Source organism: Brugia malayi (genome assembly GCF_000002995.4).
Source record: "Brugia malayi strain FR3 genome assembly, contig: Bm_v4_Chr3_scaffold_001, whole genome shotgun sequence".
Classification (NCBI taxonomy): domain Eukaryota; kingdom Metazoa; phylum Nematoda; class Chromadorea; order Rhabditida; family Onchocercidae; genus Brugia; species Brugia malayi.
The window spans coordinates 9,472,592-9,499,466 of record NW_025062477.1 but is presented as its reverse complement, the minus strand read 5'-3'; the positions used below and the strand labels follow the sequence as shown (position 1 = coordinate 9,499,466).

Genomic DNA, 26,875 nt, shown 5'->3' with positions numbered 1-26,875 from the left:
CTGCAAAAATAGTATTTTTAAATGTTTTTTGTTTACTACTTGGCACACGTCGAGAGCTCTCCCATTTAAAAGTCGATGCAATGTACCATATATGCATCTTTAATACTGGTCGGTCTCCGGACTAATTACCATCGATATATTGGATGCTGAGGTGGCCACTCACGGCCACGACCTCTGACACGCAAAGGAACTAATTCTGGATATGGTTCATATCGCAGGGAATGTCTAACAGGCATTGGTGATTGTGGTATCCTTCTATGCTCGTAAAAATTTCGACGTCGTCTCGGGTTTCCACACCATTCCCCACTCACTTGCCTTCCTTCACGAAACCTAGAAAGGTAGCAGTTAAACTTAAAAAGTTTCCAGAATTGCTTATATGATTTTTTAGGAAATTTGGGATTTAAGATCAAATAACTTATTTCAAACTAATTTGTTTAGTGCCGACTGCCTTATAAAAGCAGTTTTAAACTGCGAGATGAGAACTAACTGGTTTGCGGACGACGGACAGACGGGTACGCGGTTGTCTACATAGGGCTCTGCTGGAGCCCAGCATGATTGATACAATCTATTGGAGGGACCTGTCTGATATGGTTCAAAAAGTGGTCTAGGGCTATGGTAAATGCTATGTTCAACCATTCTTCGTCCCGCATCAGTTAATCCATGTCGTGGTATTTCGCGCAAAAACCCTATTTGTGGTCGATAGGGCTGAAATAATAAGAAAAGTCTAGAACCAAATAATCAAACAAGCATGAAACTAAAAAAAACTAAAACGGAGATTTAAAGAAGCTTTTAATTAAATACAGAGGAGTTTTTACACACTACTGCTTCTATGATTGTCTTACTCACTTCTCTGCGATCTAGATTCGTGTCTTTCAAAGTTCGTGGTACGTCAACAGCTCCCGGCAAACGTTTTGCAGCAAATACATAACCTTTTTCAAACTGTGGATCTTTGTAAATCATCATAATAGCCTTATTTTTCTATAATACAAAGTATTGATAATTATATCATGACATAAGAAACACAGAATTTTAACATACGAAGACGTAATGCTAGGAATACGAAAAAAGGTTTTGGAAATTCAGAGAAGTACAACTCACGGCTATATCCGTAAATTCGTCAACTGAAAGTGGTGATTTATAATTTTGTCCTTTCATTACAGCTTTTGCATCTACACCAACAGTGCCAGCCATTCCGAATGTCAACGAAGTGTCAATTGCTAAGTCGGTCGAGTCTAAAATTTGGAAATAATTATCTCTCACTTCTATCCTATCTCCAGGTTGGTTTTAAATTTTTTCAGCCCCTTCTTAATAACGTAATGAAATACTGACAAAGTAATGAAATATTTTGACTTTTAAAGGACTTTATGCTATACATATTTTAACACTGTATAAAATGCATGAACACATGGTTTTTGTTGCCCCTATTTTTCTTTTTATCCAAATAATATTGAAAACTAATTAATATACTAAAAAACACACTGCTTCTAATTACATAAACAAACCGAATACAGAGATATACCTTTTCTACTGTTTTCATACAGCGTTTCCGCAAAGTTGTAGAAAGGATGTGAAGGTCCAACAAACAACCGATCAGGACCTCTGGAATTTCTTTCCTTTTCAAAAGCGTCCAATTTATCTTCCATCTTCAAAGTATTACCAACATTCATAAAACTATAGCATCAACCGTATCTCGTGTCAAAAAGATAATAGAAACAATAATCATTGTTTCTATTAACAGACAAGGTACTAATCAATTTATAAACTATACTAAGTTACAATTAAGTAAACCAGCCCTAAGCATATTGATGAAGGTTCAACTGTTTCCGATTTAATTTAAATGTAAGCCTATCCCTCTCAATGTTCGCTCTTTTTCTTAAAAATTTCAATTTTATTGTATAACTGAAACCTCAAATTTAAGAGGAAGATTTTACTATTCTACTGGTAACTGACAAAAAAAAAGGAACCGGATTCAGAACTTCTAAAAGTCGTTTCTCATCTACAAATGGTAGTAACGCAACTCCTTGCCATGCACATTTTTTACCATTTAAATCGATAACAAAATTATCAGGATAAAAATCGATTATTGGCGAGACCGGTGATATCATTAGTTCCTGCCAAGCTTCTGGCAAGTGCATCCTAAACTTGACCATTCCGATGAATTAAATATTACTTTTTTGTCTTTTACTGGATATAAAGCAAAATCAATAACAGCTCGTCAATCACCACTATATTACATTACAAAAATACTTTCCACAAATGCAGAATAACTGCATGCAATTAGAATAAAAAAAGGTTCGCTGTTAATATATCAGGGCATCTAGTATCTTTAATTCCCCTTAAAAACTAAAAAATTTAAGCCGCAACCCCCTTCCTCTTGTTCATCCATCTTCTCTCTATTTTTTATAAGATTACCTTCTCTTTTCTTACTAAACATACCTGCTTGCGGCTGGAAAGACACTCATCAGCTGCTGTAGCGGCTTAAAAGGTTCGGTATATGCACTGAAATCAGGCTTGAATTGAGAAACTGCATCAAAATCTGATGCGAACGGCGCGTAATGAAACGGATAGTACCAATCCCAACTCGCGCAACCCTGAATTTGAAGATTTGCTAAAATGCAAATTTAAACATGGATTATTTATAAAAAGTGCAGATGATGCTTCACTATCACTAACCTGATAATAATAGTGTAATACCCAGCAAAGGCCTTCTACATACGCCAGAGCAACTTTACGTCTGAATACAATATCTTTGCCATCTACTTGGAATTTGCTTTTATAATACCGATCTTTCCACCCATCTTCCCACAATCTGACTTCATCAAAGACTTCGTCCTCTGAGCTGGAATTATTTTTCTGAAAACAATACATATGAAGTAGAAGAGGTGAAATGGCACATAAATATATAAAATATTAAAAACGAAAAGTCACTTCACATATTTTTAGAAAATTGCAATACTCGATTCAGTTATGAAACAAAAGAAGAAAAAGTTCTAACCAATTCCTGTTTGTGGTCATCTTTTTCTGATATATTAATAGCTGGGACATGAAAAGTAGCATTATTCATTGCGCGAGTGTGCACTGTTTCGGTGAAATCAAGTGCCTCAAGTATGCCAGATTAAATGGCTTATAACTGACAATGCAAACTATAAAAACAAATTAAGCATGATCATCTATGTAACAAAATGAAGTAACGTAATTAGACATACAATTTTACTAGACAAAAAATCAATAAAATAACCCCGCTGCAGTTAATAAAAAATATTCCTCACTACCTCTAATCGAGCAGTACGCGCCATTGTTCTCGTACTCGATCCACTGAGATACATCGGTCCATTAGTTTGTGGTGAAAGAAGAGAACCTCGAGATGGGATGTATGACGGTGTCGCAAGGGCTTGTTCACGCCATTTCTTTTCTTTGTTTCTCCTTTTAAATTGTTGCTCTCTTTCCTTAATGGTAATAGTTTAAAAAACGGAAAAAAAAAATGAAGTATGAAAACTGATAAAAAATAAAAAAATGAAACCAACTACATTCGCAAAATAATTACGGAAAATACTGCCGAACTGATTATGCTTAGTTGATAAAATATAAACGTGGGAACCAACGAACCAACCTGTCTTGACTTGAATATTTCATCTTCTACTTCACCTAATTTATCAAGTATGATTTGAGCCCTTTCAATATGGACGATACCAGAATCAGTGAGGTGCCTGAAAAGGCAATTGAGAAAAAGTGAAAATTACAGGAAAGGTAAGTCAAGAATGCTTCGCTAGAAATAAACTGACATTGAATGAAGAAAAAATATTCAAGCTTTGCTGTATTGACTCTTAATCGACAACAGTTAAATATAAAAGATGATAAAACAATACCCTTTCATCTCACAAACCATATCTTTGTACAACTTCACAAGTCTATCAATAGCATTCTCCCGAATTTCTAATGAAGGTAAATGAGGTAGAAAATCATTGCCAACAAAAAAGCACATGAATACCTGAAGAATTAAGTCCAAAAACTACAACGTAGAAAAGACAGTACTAACGTATAATAAAGTGAAGCAAACTATTTGTCAATAAACATTGCAAATTCTCTTTTTAAGTTCTTCATTTTCAAAATATTCAACATTATCACCCACTCCACTCAACACAGTGTATTTTTTATATCTTACAAAATGTTCAAATTACTGACCCAGTCATCGATCGCTCGTTCTAGATCGAAAGGAATGGAGCAATTAGGTATGTGAAGTTCACGTTCGAGATATTCACGAAGCACAGGCAAACGAATGAATATGAAATTTGTTTCTTTTTGCAATGGAGTTGATTGACACTCTGAATTATCGTCACTTGCTAATCTGGAACATTAAATTTGAATATCAAGATTTCAACATGAAATTGAATCTAAACAAAAGTAAAACTGACGAGATAGTTTACTCTGATTTAAATCTCCTACTAAAGTGTCTTTTCTCCACATAAATACAAAGCAGAAAAGGTAACCCTTTGCAGTCATTTAAACCATGACCGTATTGTCCACAAAGGTCACATGGTCTCTGCTGATTCGGTACAAATTCCTCTCTTATAATGTTGAAATTAGGCTCATGAGTAGCCAATCCCAACATAATCAAGTCCGCATCTGCTCCACACAAACAATGTACGGTATTAGGATCATGAGATGGAGATGCTCTTTGTCGTCGTATAAAATCCATGATTTTGTGCTCACCTTCACCCGGTACATTTGCATCTGATAGAATAACCTTAAACTTGATTATTTAATCTGCTGAAAAACACAAAAACAGAAACCACCTCTTTTATCTTCAAAGTTTTTTGAAGACCCTACCAATTCTCAATCCCACAATAAATTCAAATGACCAATTTCATAAGAAAAAAAAAAAAAGACATAACAAACTTTACCGCAATTTTTCTCCAGCCTGGGTCGCTATTCAATCGTTGATGGACATAATAACGAAGAGCAACAGCTAGCCTGCAAATAAAAATAAACCGCTTGAACTAAATAAAACTTAAAGAATAGTTACAGAATTTCTAAAATTCTGTAAAGTTACAAACTCTAAGTAAGCTTACCGTGCCATAAACGGTGTGCCCGGTGTTATACAGTTGCTGTCGAAATGCTCGGTTTTTTTTTCAGGAGGTAGTGGATAACCTTCACTTTCTAGTCGTAATCTTGTTTCAGCGATTTGTTCAACTTTCTCGATAGCCTCTTTCGAGGCACGAAAACGTCGACTGCGTTGTTGGTTCATCTGAACCGTACCTTTGCTAACTTGTGAAAAGACGTTTGACAGTTTTTTCTGATCCAACAGAATATGGAATAAACAATGATAATGCACAGCTGTATTCAAAAAATTTATATAAATTAATATTCCCATACAAATGCAAAATGTCATTTGCATCCTGAAACAATAACCTTCGCTCTTGGGGCCACACCATCAACTGCCATATAGAGAAGTTTGCGAGGACGAACGATTGCAAACAATCTATCTATATACTCGAAAATTAGCATCTGAAAGGGGTTATATATAATCAAGGAGAATGTAAATATAATTGGATGTATCTAATAAATGAAGTGAAAACGAAAAAATGAAGAAAATTAGTACATTATTAATGATGAGATAGAGATAAGCAGACAAAATGTTAAATTGCATTTCGATAAATATAGAAAAATTATTTCATCTAAAGCACTAACAAACATTTCCTCTTCCGTTTTGGGGCAGGGTCGATCTTCTGGATGGGTGCATGGATGAATAATACCATTCATGTCCAGATACAAGTTATCAAATTCCTGAAATAAATTTTACTGCTATATTATCCATATTTTTGGAATCAGATAGGCCCTGTGTCTGAAAAGATCTATACATCGGATCACGCAATGAACATTCTGCTGGAGTACCTGGAAATTAGGGTTTGGATCGACAGTATTAACCGGAACTCGAATTCCATTCAGGTCACGTGGCTTCTCCTCTACAGCATCTACAACCACTGATGGATATTTTCGGGTTAACCATCGAAAAAATGCTGGAACGCCCATAGTAATACGTTTTTCTATCCTAAAACCCTTTGCAAGATCATGAAACTTTAAAATGACAAAAGTTAAACGTTTCGTCAGCCGCGAACTCTGCAGAACATTCTATAATGTAATTCATAGGTCCAAAACACGGACACCACACCCAAATACGTCACGTTTGGAGGATTGATGCGAAAATCGTGATCCCAAAGCCTAGACATGGAAATTCTAGTATCTTATTTTAGTTTACTTTTCTTGGGGTAGATTTGGGCAAATCACTCACCTGTTCAGACAGTTTGATGCATAAATATTATGAACGAGAAAGAAATAGTATCAAAGTATTAACTTACTTTCGTAGAAGTGATGACATTTTAAAAATAATGAAATAAAATCGAAGGGGAATTATCCGTTATGTTACTGATTTTAAGATTATTGAAAGCTCTATGCTGCTTAAAATGATAGCTGAAAACATTGCTGACATGTAGATTAAATTCTGCTATACCCGCTTATCTTATCAATCTTCCAGTTGCTATTAGCGATATCACTAACGACAACACTTATGGCAACTAGTATCGCAAAAAGTGAAAATTAAAAGCAAAATCTACAATGGTCAAAATAGATTTGCAAAGGACAGAAATATTCTCAAAAAAGGAGTATATGCAAATTAGATACCAAAAAATACTGCTATATTTTCTTACTAGTAAATTATTGAAAGATTTGTGGAAGTGTCTATTGAAAATAGAATAATATAATACAACAATAACGTGTTACAAATTTTCTTGCGTCAGCAAATGAAACGGAGAAGACCAGATGATAGATATGGAGGGTGTTAATTCAGGTTGCGTAAGCTAAGCTATTGTTTAAGGTCAAAAAATATCTTTAGTAAGTTGGACTAGCTTGGAATTGTTTAATCCCTCTTCCTCATTAACCCCCGCATCATCTGTCCCTTCTGGTGCAAGCATTCGTATGGTGGGCACCCCGCGGTGCTCTTTTCAAGGATCTTCTAGAAGACCACCTGCCTGTCTGCCCGTCCACTGCTACTTTCTTCACTGTTCTCTTGAAATACCCAGCTAGAAGCTTTTTACCTTCTGGCATCAGTGTGTGAAGTGGATAAGGAATACCGATTAGTGGCCACTGCACAGGTCAGTTATTGGTGCAGGGACCACTTCAGTGACGATAATCCTCTTTACAGCAACAACAGCGATAGATAGCAACGGCATCAATATAGTTCTGCTGATGATCTGATAATTGCATTTACACACTTTTTATTCATTCATATACTTGTTGCTTCCACACACACACAGACAGATAGCAATTAAATGACTCTATTAATTATGAACAGTTTTTTTGTAGCTGAATGACTGATAAGATACTCTCAGTTGAATAACATTGAGAGAAGAAATAAATTAATGAAAATACCCTTGATTGAAGCAAATTGGGAATTGAATAAAAGCAGAATAGAAAAATGGATCAGTTCGCTCTTCTACGATTGGTAATAGACAGTATATTTGACCTTTATTCCAACTTTTTCTGTTCACTTCTGTAGTTTTCCTACATTAGGTGCTGATAATATCTTTTCTTGCAATGTTGTCATTAGTCACTGATTCGATCATTTCTCAAACATTCAGAGAGTTTTATTTCATACTTTGTTTCTTTCTAGTATCTATCTACACTTCTAGTGAGTTTAATCTCGATGTTTTATAAAAGTTGATAAATATATATGTGCCTGTTTATTGTCATCATTTAGCGCAGTGAACAAAATGATCCAAACAGTTTCGCATAGCATTTAATATGCAAATGAGGTAACGATGAAGGGTAACTATTAAACATGGAACTGTAAATCGTTCAGCAGGCAGTTATGAAAAGATTGATTGCTGTGACACTTGACAATGAAGATACCAATACAATTACTTTTCACTGCATTCGGTACTTTTTACAAAATTTTTTCTGAATAATTTTAGTGGATAGTAAGTAGATAAAATGCTCAGGGGATGAAGATTAAGTAATGAAGTTTTTAGGTCAGGAACTGTATTACTATATTACGATTATATCCATATGAAAAAGGATGTAAAAGTGGAAGGGAAGAAGGTTACTGGAAGAATTTCATAGCTATTTGATCTGATCTACTGGTATATAAAGAATATTTTATTTCGAGGTGACGTTTAATTACATGATCATATTACTAGAGCGGTAAATGTATGTCTTGTTGGTAGCTGGTGATAGACATCAAATAGCTTATAAAAACTGCTCTTTCTTCAGAAATTCATATAGCTGCCTTTTTAATGGAAAATTATGATATACATTGGTTTATAAAAAGTAGGAAACAAACAAGTAATTGCTCCTTTATCGCTTTATTTGTCACAACCACTTGTATCATAACTAGTAGGATTTATGAACCTCATTGTTCTTCATGAGCCAGTCTGTTTGCAATGATGAAGAAGACTAGGAGAATACATGTAAAATAATTAAGAGCGGTAAAATTAATTTCTGGAAGCTTAGTTGTCCGAACACCTCATTTCAACCAAAAGTCTGGCAACATGGAATGAAGGCCTTATTTATCATATGAGCTATTTCTAGATAACCTACCACTATCTACTATGCATGTACAATATCTTATAATTTTTTATAGAACAGTTGGTTGGGGGATACAAGAGATGCACTACTGAAGATGTGTTAATTGGTAGGTTGCTAAGAGCAAATTGCGAATTACTTCCTCATTTTCCAGACCTCTTTATTGGGGTCATCATCAGCTTCTCATATTTCCGCAATGTGTTTGCTATTTTCGGATTAATTCCGGATTATTCGAAAAATCATTTCTTAATTTCAAGCTAATTTAACACTAACAACGGACGAGAAAATAATAATTCATCAAAATTACGTTATGATTGATGCCTATCTTTAATATGTTATCAGTTTAGACAGTCTTACCTACTTATTACATATATTTTAAAGTAACAAGAAATTGTAAAAAGACAATAAGTGGATGATGTCCAAAACTAAGTATATTCATAAATTCGATCACAGCCACAATAATTTTTTATTTTAGTTTTCAAGTTAGAATTTCTAATCTATCTCCAGTAATAATTTATTTTCAAATCATGAGCTAAGTAAATTATTTATCTTTGTGGAAATTTTTTGTTAAACCGGTATTTGTAATCAAACAATTGACACAGAAGCAAAAGCCGTTAATAGATTTAACACATGGTTGTACCGGTACTGGTACGGATACAGGTACCGAAAGCCTAAGAAGGCTTTTTTGTGTCGTTTCGGGTACCAATTTGAATGGTAAAGATGGAGGTGACTGCTTAAAAAGCTCAATTGGCGCTAATGCACTTGGCGACTCCGAATGAGGTGAAGACGTAGAAGTTGCTTGGAGAACTGCTGTGGCATTTCCTTGGCTACGGTTTCCAAGGTCATCCAATTTCCGTCGCAGTTCATTATTTGCGTTTGTTAGGTGTTTGATCCTGAATGAACATCTTAATTTAGTAATTTATGTTTAGGCTAAGACCAACTCTATCTCGGATGTTTTTTATAAAAGTAAAGTTGGAAAATAAGTGAAGATCAACTGATATTTGACATTAGAAGCACTGAGCATCTAAACAAAACCTTCGTTAGAAGGGTGCATAGAACTATTCTGGATTATTTTATTTCCATTTTATTGACAGCTGCTAATTACAAAATTTATACCTACCAGCTACTAGCTAGAAGCAATGTATTGATTTTGGACATTTTTCTAGATCCGGCACGATGCGAATATGGTAAGCATTGTCGGAGCTCATCAAGTGCATCATTTAGATCGTGCATCCTTTTCCGTTCCCTTGAATTAATACTCATACGCAAGACTGCCTGTTCCTGAAAAGGAAATTTCAGGAAGAATTTGATTCCTACAATCAACCATAAGCTAAGAAGTGGTTAGAGAAATTTTGTGGAATTGAAATAAAATCATAGCTGGAAATGAGTACCTCTTCGTTAAGACCTTGCAACTTATTCGATTTCCCAGAATTCATTCTTTTTCGCCTAACATATGGCTCGATTTCTTCCATACTTAACAAACTACTCTAAAATAAGAAATCGAATAAACGGCACGGTATGTATTTTCACTTCAACAGTGTGTCACAAAAGGCAAAATCAGCATTAACTTGAAATCTTTATTGTCATTTTATTAAATTAATTTCAATTTTTGAAATTCAACTTTATTGTACTTTTTTCATGTTCAATGCTTTCCGTTTTGGAATTCAGCTAACATCCAATTTCATAAGCTGATTACTGAGCACTAGAAATACCGCATTAGTTTTAACTTGTTAAGCATGTTATTAAAAAGTTCAGCTTTTGTTTAATATTGCAATTCGTTTTTAAGGAGGTTTCTGATCAGAAAGCTATATAAAGAGTCTCACGAAGGTGTACATTAGGCTATTTCATCTGATTACGTTGCCAATGGTCACAACAGCTCAGTGTTAAATTTATTATATTAGATGGATGTTATAATAATTAAGCATTAGATCTTTTTATACTTCAAATAAAGTGAGAATTTGTCATGTTGTAAGACCATAACATTCTAATAAACAAAATTATGTGTATATTAAAAAGTAAGTTCGATGAAGGTTGAATAAATTACATTTAATAAGATGCAATCTTCGATTCAAACATTTCTGAGACAGAATTATCGAATGATGTATCAAATTCTATTGTCACATCAACTAACTTTATTGTTTATATGGCAGTGTAACATATGATTCGGGAGTGAAGCGTTATTTTTCCATCTAAATATCACAGTATGGAATTGGGATAATAATGCTGCGCTGATAAATTGTGCAAAGATGCAAATGTTGTAAGTAAATAAATAAGTAAGTAATGAATAATAGCAGGAATCTTACCGTTCTTGGCGAATCCTCCGAGTCGCTCATGACGTGTGTGTCCAGTGCTGCAGGAGGACAGCAAGCAGTTCAATAAGATGACCCTTCTTGTTTGCTTTTTGAATTTCCCAACACTCCAAGACCATTTCCAACGGTGTGCACCATCTCGCACATATAATCGAAGGAGGTGGCGAATCTTCTTCCGGCCAAAGTGCACAAGAACGTCCACCAATAGGGCGGTCCTCCATGCTCATTTGCAGTGTGCTGGTAAGGTAACTACCGTAAACGGAAGAATGGAAAGAACAGACAGAGATGCACAGACTGCAGTGCACCCCGCAGTGCATACTGTTTGTAACATACATACAGTACCGTACTCGTTCTCAGCTGTCTCATTTAGAGATGCATATTATATTCAAATGTTTCTTGGCGAAATTATTGTCTCCTAGGAGTGATAGTACTGCATCCAATCAATTCATAGAACGTTACATTGTCGTCCCATTCGCTGTCATATATTTTGCAGGAAAAAAAAAATCAGTTATTCGAGATGTGACAACCGTTCGTCTTGATTTAGATAATTTTCCTGACGATGTTAAACACACTATTCTACCACATCAGCATTTGGCTAGTTCAGTTTTCTATGTAGGAAGGAAATGACTAAGAAATAGTACTGGATAAAAGTTTAACTAACACTTCATGTTGGACTACAGACAATGGTCGTTGGACCTCATATTCCAGACTCAACTGAGAAAAATTCCCTATTCTGAGTTATCTTTGACAGTGTCTTCCATATATAAAATCAATTATTCGTTTGAACTTGATCATTTTAAACAAAATTTTTATTTAATCATTAATAATAAGTAAACAAAATGTTTAACAGTATAAAATAATTGATTCCAAGATAAGGAAGTAATTAGTATAAATAATCGTTTTTTACGACAAGTCTTGGGCAGTTTAGAATAGTTTCACAACACAGTCTGTTCCAGGATATTCGGGAAGACTTAGATGGTATTTCAAAGCGAGAGCTTTCGGTACAAATCGACCACCGATATAGTGCGCTCGACCATGAAAGTGTTTTGCACAAAGTTTTGGTACTGTTAAAGATATTAAGACATCAGGATTGAATGAGAGTTGTTCTTCAAGTGGACCTTTTTCGACATCCCATCCTGAAATACGATATATTAAGTACTCGAATCTGACTGAGTAAACAACATAGAACGTCTTAATTTCATGATAAAACAAATTTATAGAAATCGAAAAGACTGAAACGCGACTGGAATTCACGGGAGCATGATCAAAAGGATCAGAGGCAATTTCACCAGCAGGGAGCTGGCAAAATGGCGGCATGCAGAAAATATCAGTAGAAATCACATTAACGACATTGACGAGAGGAATAAGGTGTGAAAAAGGAGAACTGGAGTACTCTTTGAATACACAATTCTTTCATCAACAAAGCAATGCGATCTTCCCATATCATACAGCATCTATCCAATTTACTAATTACTTTTTATTGCTTATAATGAGAAGCGTCTTAAAATTTTCTAACACTAATGACACGGAAAATGGAAGGAAGGGATGGAAAAGAGAAAACCCGCCTTCATTATTCACTACTGTGACCATATCTTGAGTGTGTTGTACAAATAGTCATCTAAAAGAAATACTGTATTTTCAAATGATGATAAAATCGCTTTAAATTATAAACTGTTTAAAGTATTACCATCGAATTAACTTCAGCTATTTAACGCATTTTTGCAATTAAAAACAAAATATTCCTAGTGTTGCTTTTAGTTTTTTGAACCCTATTTTTTAATGAATTCTTCGAATTCTCTACAGTCATTCTTCAAATCTTTCGTAAAAATAAATAGCTATTGAAAGCTCTATTTAAAAGCAGTTATTCTCTCAAATTATTTTACTTGACAATAGAGCATGAAATTTTGAAGTATCTAGGAATGTACACATTGTGAAAACTAATTTACATAATTTAAGCAGTCATTAATCAAATAACAATCAAAAAAGATGAAGCAGAAAAATGATGCATAAATATCTATATTCACTTCGAAAACACTTGAATAAATTCATTTACCTGAAGGTATATCGATTGACACCACTGGTAGGGAGCTTTTATTGACTGCCTCGATTATTTGATCAAACGGCTGTCTTAATGGTGGTTTGAAACTAAATCCAAATAAAGCATCCACAACCAATGTGAACTTATTTTTCATATCAGACGGATTTTTGAAAACACTGTCATCGATATGTGGTATACCCACTTTTTTTGTCTGCTTCACAAGACGTTCCATCAGTTCTGATTTTGACTGTTTTGGATAGAAAATAAATGGTTCGAAACCCTATGAATGCGTTTTATTAATCTCATTGAGAGGAAATCAAAATTACCTTTCATTTTAGATATATTAGTATTTCCGACAAAATAATCATCAACAGCCCATCTTAACGCTCTATATAGTTGCATGCCACAGGATTTGTTGTGCTGATGTTTTGGAGATTGTTAACTGTTCAGTGAAAATTTCAGAACACACAGTTCATAGAGTAGCTTACTTCAAGTATAGCGTCATAGCTTAATTTAATATTCCAAAGCAAATCGCCTGGCTATTCCTGAAACAGAAACTGACGTGTTTTCGCATGCTTACGAGAAATGTTAGATGGCGTGCACATACGAAACCATCGCCGCCATTATTTCCTGGCCCGCAAATGATGAGAATTTTTCCTCTATCGCAACTGCGTGCTATTGCATGAGCGCAACTTAGACCTGCAAGTTCCATTAGCTGATCGACATTGAATGCATACGTGCTGAAGAGCTCGCGGTCCAGTGCAATCGCGTCATACTGACTGAAAATAACATAACATGAGTAAAAAATGATGCAATATTAGAAAAACAGTACAAAAGATTTTAAAAAAAAAGTCGATCCAACTTCTGTATTTTACAGATAATGGTTTTGTGTAAGCGATTAGTCAATTTTCCAATTGGTAATTGAGTATTACACTTGCTATTAAATCATATTCGTGAAAGCATGCTAAAAATCTCTAGTAATGCCAAGAGAAAATTGAGTTACATGCCACTTTGGCAGAAAAAAGTACTGGACATAAAAAGTTGAAACCATATGAAAGATACTATAAGGACAATTCCGATACCTTTGTTATTCGTAATTTTGAAGATGCCCTCATTTGAATATTATGAAAATGTTAATAGCGAAGAAAAGTCATTTATTTTATTGATTTCGAATGCATGAAAAACAAAAAAGAAACGCAGTTATCAATAAATGTTCTAGGACTTCTTGGCGATATCAAGTACGTTAACGCACAACAATATTAACTGGAAAGGTAAAACAGTGAATCTTGACATATTAAAGAATAAAAAAGAATATTGGAAGAAGGAATTGCGAAGAATGCTATATTTAATGATTTGTTTGGAATAACGACATACAACATACTGCAGAAGAAAAGAATTCAACATGAATACTTGACAAGAATTAGAAAAATACTGGATTATTATTTAGTAAAGACAGTAAAATGAATACTAAACAGATACTGTTTGCAAATGTTAGAGAAATGCTTGTGTAATGTTAGGAGAGTCCTGAAACATAGAGAAATGATCAGGAAGAACAAAGAGATGAGCAACTGCAAAAACACTGTTTTATTAGAAATACCATCGTGAATTACAATCTAAATAAAAGATTACACCTGGGAAAGGCTAATTACAGAAGTTATCTAAAATGCTATCGCCAAAAATGAAGCAAACCTGATGAAAGAGACGTCGTTCACATTAGTCATCGTAACAATACCTCTGGGTTCCATTTTGTTTATCAAAAGAGCAAACAAGTGTCGTCTTGCACTGCAAAAAGCATAATCAAACAGCATGTCTGCAATGAGACATCGTTGTCAGTAATTTCAAGATTAAAAAGTGATTTTGTTTGCAGCAGTTAGGAAAGCATCAATTCGCAACACAATTAAACCCATTAAAATTGTTAAATGAATGATATAAATGATAAAGGCAAGACAGAATAACTCGGCAACTATCAGACATCTATTTATCGTAACTTCCTGATTACAGCAATCCTTTAATACATAAAACAACGAAAGACTGATAATTCCAAGTCATGACTGAAAATAGAGAGTGAGAATAAAAACATAATAAGCTCCCACCCCACGAATAAGGAAGTGAAAACATTGTAAATATGAATAGCTACTGGGACGGGGAGAGAAGATGATCTACACATCAATCCATCATTAAAAACGAACGGGCCGCAAGGCCTCCTTCCGTTTAGTTTGAGCATTTCCAGACTGGTGTAGGAGGTGTTGGCTTTTGCTGGGTGAATGTATCTGCTCGGGTTAGTAGTGTGGATAGCAAGCCGTAGGTTTTGAGCATCAGTTGAGGAGGTTTACAAGAGAAGATACTTCAGTATAGTTTGTGGTTCATTATTAACAGAGCTAACTGGCCTTATTCTTGCTAATGTTTCATTACGAGATGCCTTTTTGTATGCAAGTAAGTATTGTTATTTAATTGAATCACGATATTTTGTCATTTGTCACAGATGTAGTGAGGAAAGAAAGATACCACCACTGCCATTCGTAATTTCAATTTAGTTTTCATTTGCGTTGAATGCATCTTTGGAAGCAAGAGTTACACTAAAATGATTGATTAGGATTCAATTTGACGGTATCAGCTTATTATGTTTGCTTTAGTTTTGTTCAGTTTATAAATTAGGTTTGCTAAACTCGAACCTTGCGCACGTTTCCCCTGAGTTTATTTGGGTTCTTTTTGTAGATTTTACTGGGTCAAGAGACTGGGTGGTGATGCTGGATTGATTTATATGAATAAACATTTACCGCTCTGAAGACACAAAATCGTCACACTCACATATTGTTCTAATGACTACAGTTGTTGCTTCACCAGGGCAGGAACCTGATCGGCAGATAGAAGTGCAGTACTCAGATACTAAGGTTACTTTTCTCTATTTCATTTCAAGATTAAGCGAATTAATTTTGGTTATGGTATTTGGCATACTTTATTTCCAATTTGAAACTAGTCTGAGAATTTGTCCATAGGTTTTTCTTCGATTCTATATTTAATTTTTCCATCATCAGTTCGAAATTTTGAGACCACATCGAAATCAGATTATTAGATACAAAAATCAATCTTAATATAAGTCTCTCTCAAAATTTCGGTTTGATTACAGGTAGTTGGTAGTGGTTCCTTTGGTGTCGTCTATTTAGCTGAATTGATCGACACAGGTGAAAAAATTGCAATCAAGAAGGTACTCCAGGATAAGCGGTTCAAGAATCGCGAATTACAAATAATGAGAAAGTTAAATCATAAGAATGTTGTGCAACTCAAATACTTCTTTTATTCAGGGGGTGAAAAGAAGGACGAACTCTATTTGAATCTGATTTTAGAGTAAGTCTCATATTTGCAGTTTATTTCTGTTTCATTTTTCAATTCCATTTCTTTCATTTTTTTATTACCTTTTTTACTAATATTTTTCATTAGAATGAATATTTTTTGGATCTAATACCAAATGATGCGTACTGCAAAGTAGTAAATTCTAAACTTCTAGTTTTCATTTTTACGAATAGATTTGTGCCGAAGACAGTTTACCGTGTGGCCAGACATTACTCCAAGTTGCGACAAACGGTACCTATTATATACGTCAAGTTGTACATGTTCCAGTTGTTTCGAGCTCTGGCATACATCCATCGACTTGGTAAGATTTTCTTGATCATTTGATTACATATCCATTTCCAGATATAGAAAATAAGTTCATTTTTTTTATCGACTATAAATAAATATGGAACTAATGGGATAAACAGTGATCTACTGTCGACTTTAAAAATATTTTTTGATCGACTCTATTCACTTGTTCTACACTACTCAGGAAATCGTAGAGAATTTTTTGATTTAGCAGTGACAATAAGTGCTGTACAGCTTAAGCATTTATTTTGGGTTTTGGGTTCTTTCAGGAATTTGCCACAGAGATATCAAACCACAGAACTTGCTCATCGATACTGAAACTGCTGTGCTTAAACTTTGTGACTTCGGTTCAGCCAAATATCTTATTCAAGATGAGCCAAATGTTTCCTATATTTGTTCTCGTTATTATCGTGCTCCAGAGCTTATTTTCGGTGCCACCAATTATACGAACAGGTATTAAGTGAAGTTACGCCAACTGTTTGTCAACAGTGAATAAAGTTCCTTTCAACCTGGTTAGAGCGTATTTAAAGTTTAACTTTATTTTTCCGAACTTTTTAATCTCATATTTCCTCGAAAAATAGTTGGGTTTTTTTTTCCCAAGCACCAGCTATTGCATTGCTGAAGTGAATCCCACAACATCATGAAATATGTGAAATATTTAATCACTTTTTGCAGCATCGATATGTGGTCAGCAGGAACGGTTCTAGCAGAACTTTTGTTGGGACAACCGATATTTCCTGGTGATTCTGGAGTTGATCAGCTTGTCGAAATTATCAAAGTTCTTGGTACTCCGTCAAAAACACATATTCATGAGATGAACCCTGATTATAAGGAACGCACTTTCCCACCTATCAAAGTAAATATTGAATAGTCAATTGTTTATATGTAGATGTATTTACGATTTTCTGATGATTTATATTTCGTTATGAAATATTAACTGTGAAAAGTTTATGGAGAATAATAATAGTATTGTTGCGATAGACAGTAATTCATCAACTTGGATCATTCCATTCTCTTCTATTTCTTTTTTAATTTCAGCTCACTACTTTTTTCATTTTTATTGATCGCATCTAAATATTTCCGCTATATTCTATTCCCCAATCAACAATTTGCAGCCGCGCCCGTGGATACGTGTTTTCCGTTCAAATACAAATCTGGAAGCAATCGATCTTGTATCACTTGTACTTGTTTATTCACCACATCAACGACCTAGCCCACTAGAAGCTTGCGCACATTTGTTTTTCGATGTGTTGCGCAATCCAGGAACAAAGTTACCAAACGGACGTGTTATTCCTTCATGTACAGATTTTACTTCTGAAGAACTATACTGTACTCCCGCAATTGCATCGTTGCTTTGTGCTACTCAGGTTTGTTTTTAAAACATTCTTTCTGCAGTATCTGTTTTTTTTACTGCTAGTTGTGTTACCAATAAAGCAGCTAAGATTATTTGATTTTATTACTTCTATCTGGAGATGGAACGATTATGATTCCCGATTTCATACTGTTGCAAAGCAGGCATAAGGTAGTTCAACATAATGTTTTTTTACATATGGTAGCTAAACAATCAAATACAAATATGAATTGACTTTAATCAAACATAATTGTTGATTCCACATTTTGCTGGAGAAGCTAAGAATCTTGTATTAAGGCACCTTGCATTTGCTTTTCTGTCCAATATTGTACAAAAAGCCCAATACATATGAATTTTGCAGTTTTGAAATCATTGTATATATTTATATCAGCTGACCTCTGCAAATTTTTTGATGCGGTCAATATTTGAATTAAAAAGTTAATCTTTCTTGTGAAAACTTAAATAACTTGAAGGAGAGGAAAGTGCGTCTGGTGGATAATGACGAAACAATAAATAGTTTGTGAGCAGCTAAATAAGGGGAGATTGATCTCTGGCTCTGGAAGCTTCGAGTGGTTGCATTTTCGCATGCCGGCAAAATTTCAACCGTCATCTTTCCTTGTGTATTTTTGTAGAACATCAATATTGTTTTATTTTTCCCTCTTACATTTCTAGAAGTGTGCAGATTAACAGAAGGATTTTCATATGCTTTTTAACTTAGAAATGCTCGTAATTTGAAGCAAATATACATTTCCACTTTTGTAGCTGTCAATGTTTAAATCATTTTGTCTCAAGAATTTTTATTTCTACAGGAATAATGGTATCATAACGTCATTCGTGAGATGGACTGCATATAATCAGTCCCAAGCGTAAAATGCTTCGTCTGTTGATTTAGGATTTGTAGGCTCTATGAGTTGTTTCAACTTTGATTTGTTATTAGGTACAAGAAATAACTTCTGTCGGCTATAAATATTATATGACACATGAAAACGAATGAATTCAATATTTGCGCATATGGAGGCAAAACACAATGTTCTCAAGTCGAATCATAGGGGGATTTCTTTTGTACATTCCTATGATTTGTGGAGTGGAACATGAGGAATGCTTGGTCATGAAATCTGCGTTTAGAAACTTGTACATCAAACTTGAGGCTGTTTCACGGAGAACAGGTCGGCTCTATCAGTTATTGCCCATTCTTTAGTGTTGAATTTATTTTAAAAAGGTAAAGGATGTGCAATTCCACACTTCAGTATTGGAATTGTGTAGAGAAGTGATAAATGCAACAATTTCTAGTACTTGAACTCATCCTGGCATGAGTTGCAGGTGTATCACCCTCGCATGCATTGCAGGCGCATTTCGTCCAGATAAATTGGTTTGGCAATGAAACCAGTGCACACGAATAATGAGAATTTGGCTTAACCTTGCGATTGTTTAAAAATCTAGTTTGGAATTATGTGGAAAAGTGATGAAATGGTTTAAGCTTACTTGGGACTGTAAAGGAATGCTAGCGCACTGTCCTGGGAAACTTATGGTAATTCCACTGTTATCAAGTTATTCATATTTCTCTCGTATGATAACACTACGATAATCAGGAAACATTTTCATTTCAAAATAAACTATCCATACAGTTCAGTAAATGAAAACCATGTGCATTTGACGGAAGAAATCATAAGAGGAAAGAACATTGATGAAGAAAACATTCTTTTAACAACACGATTTTTTATACACATTCGCTGAGCAAAAAAACCGAGTACAACATATCTTGAAAAAATAATCGAATGATAAGAATTAAACATAAGATATTTCTTTTCAATTGCGTGATGCAAGCCGCCAAACTGTTCACATGAAGTTGATTACCAGTATGCATTTTTAGAAGTGACGAAAGGCAAAAGTGCCTCTGCACATTTTCACACGTATGGTAATCTCGTTACATGAGTATTTCCATAAGTCAGGATTGTGCCGACTGAGTGGTAGCCGGAGGTGAAGATACTGCACCACTGTTATTCAAAAGCGGAGTTCCCAGTGGTGCACTCAGATTGCCTGGTGTTCCAGCTATAAAACAAAATGTAACAAAGATTCAGAAATATTTGCTTTTCTAAAAAAAATTTTATGGTTAGATTTAGTGCAAAATCCAATTGCAAAATAAAAAACAGATGTAACTTCCACCTTTCCTCTTTCCTTTCCTTCACATACCTTGTGTTCGAAGTGAAACTTACAATTAGCAACAGACGCATTAAGATCTTGCTTACTGCGCTGCTCATTTTCAACAACAGGGTAAAAGTACGGGTGTTGCATAGCTTCTTTCGCAGTGAGTCGTTCCTGGTGATCATAGCGAAGCAACTTATCCAGAAAATCTACTGATTCTGTAGAAACCAGATGCTGATTTTCACTATGCACAAAACGCTCCCATCGTTTCTTGGAATGCCTAAACAAACTTTAGAAAAGTATCCATCAGTGGGAAGAATAATTATACGAATAATTATATTAAAAAAAAAAAAAAAATTTGTTACTATAAAAATAAAATTTTTTACTAATTAAAACTAACCGGCCGAGAATATCATTAAATCGAGGATCTAAATCAATCTGATATTTGTCTATATATTCAAACAGTTCTTCAGTGCCCAAAACTTTTGCAATTCGCACTAGCTGAAAAGTATGAAAAACTCATCAAAAGTCAAAAAATTAAGGAAGAAAGAAACTGAAGCCAAATGTTACAAACCTGATCATAGTTGTCATGACCGTGAAAGAATGGTTCCTTCCTAAAAATCATACTCGCAAGCATGCAGCCTAAACTCCACATGTCGAGTGAATAATCATAACACTAAAAAATAGTAAATTAAAACTTCATAGAAAAAAGCTTCAAAACTTGAAATTTAAGAAACAAAATATAATCAACTTCACCTGATAATCAACTAGAAGTTCGGGACCTTTGAAATAACGCGATGCAACACGCACATTATATTCTTGACGCGGATGATAAAACTCAGCCAATCCCCAATCAATAAGTCTTAACTAAAAATATATAGATTAACTCTAATTCTTCTCCCTTTCATGAAACAAAGAAAAATAAATTCGAAATAGGGAGTAGTTCTTTAAATATTTTTCAGCTTAAAAAATCAAAAAAAATTCAGTGAACATACTTTTTTATAAGACTTTATAAGACTGCAGATCGTGGCAGTTTTCAAATAAATTAATGAGATTGCATAATATACTAACTGTTCGTTTTTCATGGTCGATCATAACATTGTGTGGCTTAACATCCCGATGCATTATGCCCTGCGAGTGACAGTAGTCAAGGGCTTTCAACAATTCGTATAAATAATAACGGATATCGTAATCAGTCAGAGTTTGATAAAGCTGCTGAAGCATATATAATTAGGGAAATTTAAAACGTATAATCTGTGAAAAAAAATACATCCACTAACCACTGTTGCTACACTAACTGTCATTAAAACTATGTAAGTGCCGCATGAAACTGTCATTAAAACTAAGATTACTTACTATGCAATCCCACATCTCCAGCATTACCGTAACATTTGTCGAAGAATTAACAAAAAATTAAAGGGGTAATTTCACTTGTAAGCAAAATTAATAATGATTATGTGATAATGCAGCGATAACTATGTAAAGGCTTTCATAAAGAAATTAACATCCCCGGTTTCAAATCATTCCATCAAGTTCATGCGGCACTTACAATATTTGATGATTATCAAGTATCAAGATTAAAAATTGTCTTTTTAAAACAACTTTGCAATTATAACATGCTGTAACATGCAAGTTCCAGTTGTACAATTATAATAACCACTTCTTCAGCTTGGAGACTACTACCTCTACACAAATAATCCCACTAGAATATTTTGGTACTTTCATCCACTTTGTTCATAACAAAAAATGTTGATCAAACCTCGGTAATACTCGACAGTATTCGTCAATTACAAAAAATAACCTTGAAATCAGTATTATTGACATATTCGAAAACAAGTGCTGGAGTACGAGAAATAGGATCCTTCACGACATCCAGCAGTGTGATAATATTTGTTCCTCCTCTTAAATTCTCCAAAATCTTGATTTCACGCTTTATTTTCTTCTTTTTAACAGGCTGAAATATGAGATTCGCTTTTTTCCTACTAAAAACGGTCGTGTTCCTTAAAAGAGAAAAAAGGAAATCGGCATCACCATAATTCGTATCTTCTCAAAAGAAAGAGACGGAAAATAAATGCCACTTTTTGTTTAAATCTTTCTAAGATCAACATAAAGTTGTTCCATTATTGTTACTGTATATACTAGTGAGGTGTTCTATCACGTGTTCTTACTTTTTAAAAAAAATTTTTTTTTAATATTAATAAAAACAAGCCTTAAGAATTTTGATAACACATTTTTCATCTAACGGTGATTTGACACCCTCGAAAACTTCGCTATACTTGCCACGTCCTAATTTCCTGATTAACTGATAATCGTCTATATTACCCCATTCTATCATGTGACATTCATAGTCCCAATATTCACGAGGTTTCTGCTGATTGACCTGAAAAAAGGTATCTCTAGATTCGTGACCACAGCGGTTTGCACACGTTAAAGCAATAACAAACATTTGAATGAAAGAGATTAATGAATGCTTCTCTTTTTTCCATCAAACATAGAGTTGAATTGCAGAATTACAATAAAGCTTTAGTGCACGCCATTTTTGATACTGGCGTCATGTTACTGAGATCGGTTAGATAATAATATATTGGAATATTTATTTCTTTAGTTCTAGTTTTGGTCCAGGTAAATGATACTGGAAGAATCACAAGAGCGACAACTGACCTCGGCGTAGACGCTTGCACGACTCGGTATTGGCATACTCCTCCCGGGTTGCTCCTCTTCTACACTTACATCCATCCACACCTCATCGAGAAGACACACACGCAAGACAACCTCACTCCAGATATCACTTTAGATACGATATCTCGCATTTCCTCCTGAGACCTTCCATCACTATTACAGCGCTGGAGTGCTTATCTAACTCTTATTATCTCTTATTAATATTTCTTATTATTAATCTAGCTCTTATTAATTAGTGAGTTGCTAGTGTTGCTGTTGTCGTTTGGTTGTAAGTTGTAAATGAGCACTTGTGTTCACATTTTCCTCAGAGGATCGAGAAAAATTTCGAAAGCAGAGAAAATTGTTCTGTACGACTTAGTGAACTTTCGTCCTTTGGAATATTTGCTTTATTATTCCTATAAACATGTCTCCCTTCTCATCCTTCGCAAGACACCAGACTTTTTTCCCTCTTCCCATTTATCTATCATAACTGAGTGTAATGCTATTGAAGTAAACTAAAAGTGAAATGCCGCAATCATTGTTTATTAAATTCTTGATCTTTGCTTGTTACATGTATATCCACTCCGTCATGAGTGTATTTATTAGAATAGGGAAACTGAATGTTTGAATCGCAGTTTCTTGCTATTAGTATAGATATTGCTGTACCATTCATATATCGATGTCAGTAAGTCCATAACGGTTCAATTTTAGGTAAACTAATGTTCATAACGACAGTTACTGGTTGGCCAAAATCTGTAGCTACTGCTATTATCGCTGGGAGATGGTATGCAGTTCGTAGGATGGCAGCGAAGGCATCACAAAATTCACATCTAAAACCTTTGTATTTGGATGTGCAAGCAACTACACCGATGGTTACTGCTTGTTTCATTTTTTCCATAGAAAGTAATAGGTTGCCAATTGCAGAAAATGAGCCACTATTTTAGGTGATTTAAATTAATAGTAATTAAATATTGAAATACTTATAACCATTTTTGATTCGCACAAAATTTTGTTTTAAGGACCCACGCGTGGTGGACGCTATGATACCATATATGGTGAGCTCATATGGTAATCCTCATAGTAAAACTCATTTTTATGGATGGGAAGCTGAAGAAGCAGTTGAAAAAGCCCGCTTACAGGTAGTAGTACGGTAAATTACATTGGTACTGAAGATTACTGTGTATTATTACACCTTCTCTTTCGTCATCTACTTCGCTGTTCAGGTAGCGAAATTAATTGGTGCAGATTCACGTGAAGTTATTTTCACGTCTGGTGCTACAGAATCGAATAATATTGCCATCAAAGGAGTAGCCAGTTTTTACAGGGAAACTGGAAAGAATCACTTGATCACAGTGCAGACGGTTAGAAACTGTATTTCAAATTGCCTCAGTTTTGTGAAGTGTTGTATATGCGACTTCTCTCCAATTCATACGTAAATGAATGCAAGAATATTTTTTAAATTGTCATTCTCGTATTATACTTACTCTATTATGCGTATTATATTTGTTGTATAAACTGATAACATTTAATTTGTTTAGGAGCATAAATGCGTATTGGATTCTTATCGCCACTTGTCAACGAAAGGCTTCAAAGTAACCTATTTACCCGTTCAGAAAAATGGGATAATCAATTTGAAGGCAAACTTTATATCCTTTCAAGTTCTTACTCAGCAGCGCGTATAAATGATTTATAAGGAAGGACATTTGAGTACAGGTATGGGGGAGGAATAGTGATGTGAAGGAAGTAATCAAGACTTTTGTACCATCATTTACGGTATTACGCTATGGCTTGGAAATAATTTCATATTGCAGGAATTAGAAAATGCTATTACAGATGGTACCATCCTTGTGTCTGTTATGATTCTGAACAATGAAATTGGTGTCATACAGCCTACTAAAGAAATTGGTTACTTTAATATGTTTGTTCGAGCTGAGATTTTGATATTGTTTTATGCCTCTTCATACTGTTAGACATTAAATTAGATACGCATCAAAATATTTTGCTATATAAAAAGAATTTGGTATTAGGAATACATCTTATATATTATATCAATAATATATATTACATTCAGGTAACTTTTATTTATTCTAGTCAAGAACAAGGTATACAATTCCTTTGCTTATTTGTAGGGAAAATATGTCGCGAGAGGAACGTATTTTTTCACTGCGATGCAGCACAAGCTATTGGGAAAATATCGATAGATGTTAACGATATGAATATTGATTTAATGTCTATTAGTGGCCATAAAATTTATGGGCCAAAAGGTGAATGGTTGTCAAAGTTAAGGTTTGGGTCTTATTGTAAAGAAATGCGGTTTTTCTCCACCTTACTCTGTTGCATAAAATATTGTGACTATTGGGAAAGAATGATGATTAAAAGTAACTGCTTTTAAGGTGTTGGAGCAATGTATATTCGTCGGAGGCCTCGTGTTCGATTGGAAGCGCAAATGTCAGGAGGTGGACAAGAGAGGGGCATGCGGTCAGGAACTCTCCCAACACCGCTTATTGTTGGCTTTGGCAAAGTTCTTTTTACTTTTTTTGTTCTGAAAGTTCGGGTTAATTTGCTAAATAAATAGTATTCTACTTTTTTCAACTAAATCAGGCTTGTGCTATCGCAGCTGAAGAAATGGAAATGGATAAAAAACATATCGAGCGTCTATCGAGGCGATTGTTAGATCGTATAAATTCTAAGTTAAGTCATGTTGTGCGAAATGGTGATCCAGAACAGACTTATCAAGGTTAGCTTTATGATACCCATACTATTAAGAAGCTATTATCTGACTGGGTCTAGAAACTAAAATAAAGGTAAAAGTTTTTTTATATATGGCAATGGTTTTATGAAAATTAGAGTAATATGTAGATCTACAAATCGGCCTCTAGTTTTTACAAATAATGAAACTGTACATTATTTATTTAGATATATAAGGCATATACGTTTTCAGGATGTCTGAATCTTTCATTTTCTTGCGTTGAAGGTGAAAGTTTGCTCATGGCATTAAAAAATGTAGCATTGTCATCGGGCAGTGCATGTACCAGTGCATCGCTTGAACCTTCGTATGTTCTTCGAGCTATAGGAGCCGAAGAAGATTTGGCTCATTCCAGCATCAGATTTGGGATTGGAAGGTTTACTACAGAAGAGGTTATGAAGCTTTGTATTTTATATATTGCCACAGTATTTGATTTTTTAGCTTGCTTGCAAAAATTTTATGCTTCTTACTCCGTATCTTCTCCTCCGTTCTTTATTTATCTTATTAGTAATTTAGGAAATTGATTATACAGCCGATCTCTGTATCAGAGAAGTGGAACGACTTAGAGGAATGAGCCCATTATGGGAAATGATCCAGGAAGGCACTGATTTGAAAAGTATAGAATGGAGCCAGCACTAACCAGTGACTTCATCTGCGATCAGTATTTCGATTTACTATTGCGTTGATTTTTGGAAATATTTCGAGATGGTATTACTATTTGTAACAAAATTAGTGCATTATTCACTTAGCTACCTTTCCCATACCTCATCATATACTGCAGTTTATTATGTGTGCTAGGCTGCATTGTTTGAATAATTTAAACTTATTCAAGCAATGCCCAATAATTCATTTGAATGTCCTTTCCAATGGTTTCTATTTTCTCTGCTCAAACATACTTTCGTGGAAGATCTAACAATAAGACTGACAACACAATGATTCTATCATCACTACTGTGTTATCAAAATATAATTAATATAGTTAGGAACTGGAACTCAGTGTAATTCAACAACAATGAATAAGAGGCTTTTCGATTCAATATCCAAACTTATTTCATTTATAACATCTCATCTCAAGAGTTTTCCCCTTCTGTTTTATATGGAGAAAAACAAATGTAATCTACTAAGTCCTAAGCTTTGCACCAAACTTTTAGATCGCAGAAAGTAAAACGAATTAGAAAAATATCACATTAAAGAGGAATTTACATTACCACATGCCACACCGTGCGAGCCAATATCACCGTTCTTATATGACATAATTACGATTAATACAGTTTGCTGCAATAATAATAGCCCGAAACTTACATGAATGAATATACATGTTTCGGGCTAAACCAAGTTGATGAATTAGCAAAAGAGATTTACTAATATTGTCTATTCAACCATTGTCTAGAAAATCTGTCGTTAGTAATGGATAGC

At 34.4% G+C, this 26,875-nt stretch overlaps 7 protein-coding genes across 12 annotated transcripts; 3 read left to right on the top strand and 4 right to left on the bottom strand.

Annotated features, from left to right (window-relative positions):
- Positions 1-125: 125 nt before the first annotated feature.
- Positions 126-6,030, bottom strand: Bma-xrn-2 (Uncharacterized protein; the record flags this gene model as incomplete). Of its 2 annotated transcripts, XM_001901403.2 has the most annotated exons (19): positions 126-330; positions 488-705; positions 847-978; positions 1,099-1,232; positions 1,520-1,643; positions 1,965-2,136; positions 2,437-2,591; positions 2,674-2,853; positions 2,996-3,100; positions 3,273-3,446; positions 3,611-3,707; positions 3,867-3,988; positions 4,183-4,345; positions 4,488-4,744; positions 4,902-4,971; positions 5,070-5,245; positions 5,410-5,505; positions 5,689-5,784; positions 5,893-6,030. In XM_001901403.2, 19 exons carry the CDS (start codon positions 6,028-6,030, stop codon positions 126-128), a joined length of 2,814 nt encoding a protein of 937 aa, XP_001901438.1. The 2 variants fall into 2 exon arrangements, with proteins under 2 accessions (XP_001901438.1, XP_042936570.1); XM_043080636.1 differs by lacking the exon at positions 5,893-6,030 and having other exon boundaries at positions 5,689-5,760.
- A 3,088-nt stretch (positions 6,031-9,118) lies between these two features.
- On the bottom strand, positions 9,119-10,910 carry Bma-hlh-16 (Uncharacterized protein; the record flags this gene model as incomplete). Its single annotated transcript, XM_001901402.2, has 4 exons — positions 9,119-9,470; positions 9,698-9,858; positions 9,969-10,064; positions 10,881-10,910. The coding sequence occupies 4 exons, from the start codon at positions 10,908-10,910 to the stop codon at positions 9,119-9,121; spliced, it is 639 nt and encodes a 212-aa protein (XP_001901437.2).
- A 900-nt stretch (positions 10,911-11,810) lies between these two features.
- On the bottom strand, positions 11,811-14,732 carry Bm6311 (Uncharacterized protein; the record flags this gene model as incomplete). Of its 2 annotated transcripts, none has more annotated exons than XM_001901400.1 (4): positions 11,811-12,022; positions 12,940-13,204; positions 13,505-13,703; positions 14,614-14,732. In XM_001901400.1, 4 exons carry the CDS (start codon positions 14,730-14,732, stop codon positions 11,811-11,813), a joined length of 795 nt encoding a protein of 264 aa, XP_001901435.1. The 2 variants fall into 2 exon arrangements, with proteins under 2 accessions (XP_001901435.1, XP_042936569.1); XM_043080635.1 differs by having other exon boundaries at positions 14,614-14,669.
- A 1,011-nt stretch (positions 14,733-15,743) lies between these two features.
- On the top strand, positions 15,744-18,438 carry Bma-gsk-3 (Uncharacterized protein; the record flags this gene model as incomplete). Its single annotated transcript, XM_001901399.2, has 7 exons — positions 15,744-15,815; positions 16,052-16,269; positions 16,449-16,576; positions 16,833-17,016; positions 17,239-17,419; positions 17,679-17,930; positions 18,388-18,438. 7 exons carry the CDS (start codon positions 15,744-15,746, stop codon positions 18,436-18,438), a joined length of 1,086 nt encoding a protein of 361 aa, XP_001901434.1.
- Positions 18,439-18,941: 503 nt separating this feature from the next.
- On the top strand, positions 18,942-19,314 carry Bm1656 (Uncharacterized protein; the record flags this gene model as incomplete). Of its 2 annotated transcripts, none has more annotated exons than XM_043080633.1 (2): positions 18,942-19,080; positions 19,235-19,314. In XM_043080633.1, 2 exons carry the CDS (start codon positions 18,942-18,944, stop codon positions 19,312-19,314), a joined length of 219 nt encoding a protein of 72 aa, XP_042936567.1. The 2 variants fall into 2 exon arrangements, with proteins under 2 accessions (XP_042936567.1, XP_042936568.1); XM_043080634.1 differs by having other exon boundaries at positions 19,261-19,295.
- A 545-nt stretch (positions 19,315-19,859) lies between these two features.
- On the bottom strand, positions 19,860-22,792 carry Bma-kin-3 (Uncharacterized protein; the record flags this gene model as incomplete). Of its 2 annotated transcripts, XM_001901397.2 has the most annotated exons (9): positions 19,860-19,963; positions 20,128-20,336; positions 20,457-20,557; positions 20,631-20,732; positions 20,813-20,923; positions 21,128-21,271; positions 21,858-22,010; positions 22,266-22,436; positions 22,718-22,792. In XM_001901397.2, 9 exons carry the CDS (start codon positions 22,790-22,792, stop codon positions 19,860-19,862), a joined length of 1,170 nt encoding a protein of 389 aa, XP_001901432.1. The 2 variants fall into 2 exon arrangements, with proteins under 2 accessions (XP_001901432.1, XP_042936566.1); XM_043080632.1 differs by lacking the exon at positions 22,718-22,792 and having other exon boundaries at positions 22,266-22,391.
- A 641-nt stretch (positions 22,793-23,433) lies between these two features.
- Bm13868 (Uncharacterized protein) lies at positions 23,434-26,099 on the top strand (the record flags this gene model as incomplete). 2 transcript variants are annotated; one of them, XM_043080630.1, is made up of 10 exons in its annotated part: positions 23,434-23,586; positions 23,734-23,853; positions 23,938-24,075; positions 24,253-24,372; positions 24,526-24,619; positions 24,844-24,978; positions 25,108-25,235; positions 25,316-25,451; positions 25,656-25,852; positions 25,977-26,099. In XM_043080630.1, the coding sequence occupies 10 exons, from the start codon at positions 23,434-23,436 to the stop codon at positions 26,097-26,099; spliced, it is 1,344 nt and encodes a 447-aa protein (XP_042936564.1). The 2 variants fall into 2 exon arrangements, with proteins under 2 accessions (XP_042936564.1, XP_042936565.1); XM_043080631.1 differs by lacking the exons at positions 24,253-24,372; positions 24,526-24,619; positions 24,844-24,978; ... (2 more) ...; positions 25,656-25,852; positions 25,977-26,099 and having other exon boundaries at positions 23,938-24,150.
- Between the last annotated feature and the right edge of the window lie 776 nt (positions 26,100-26,875).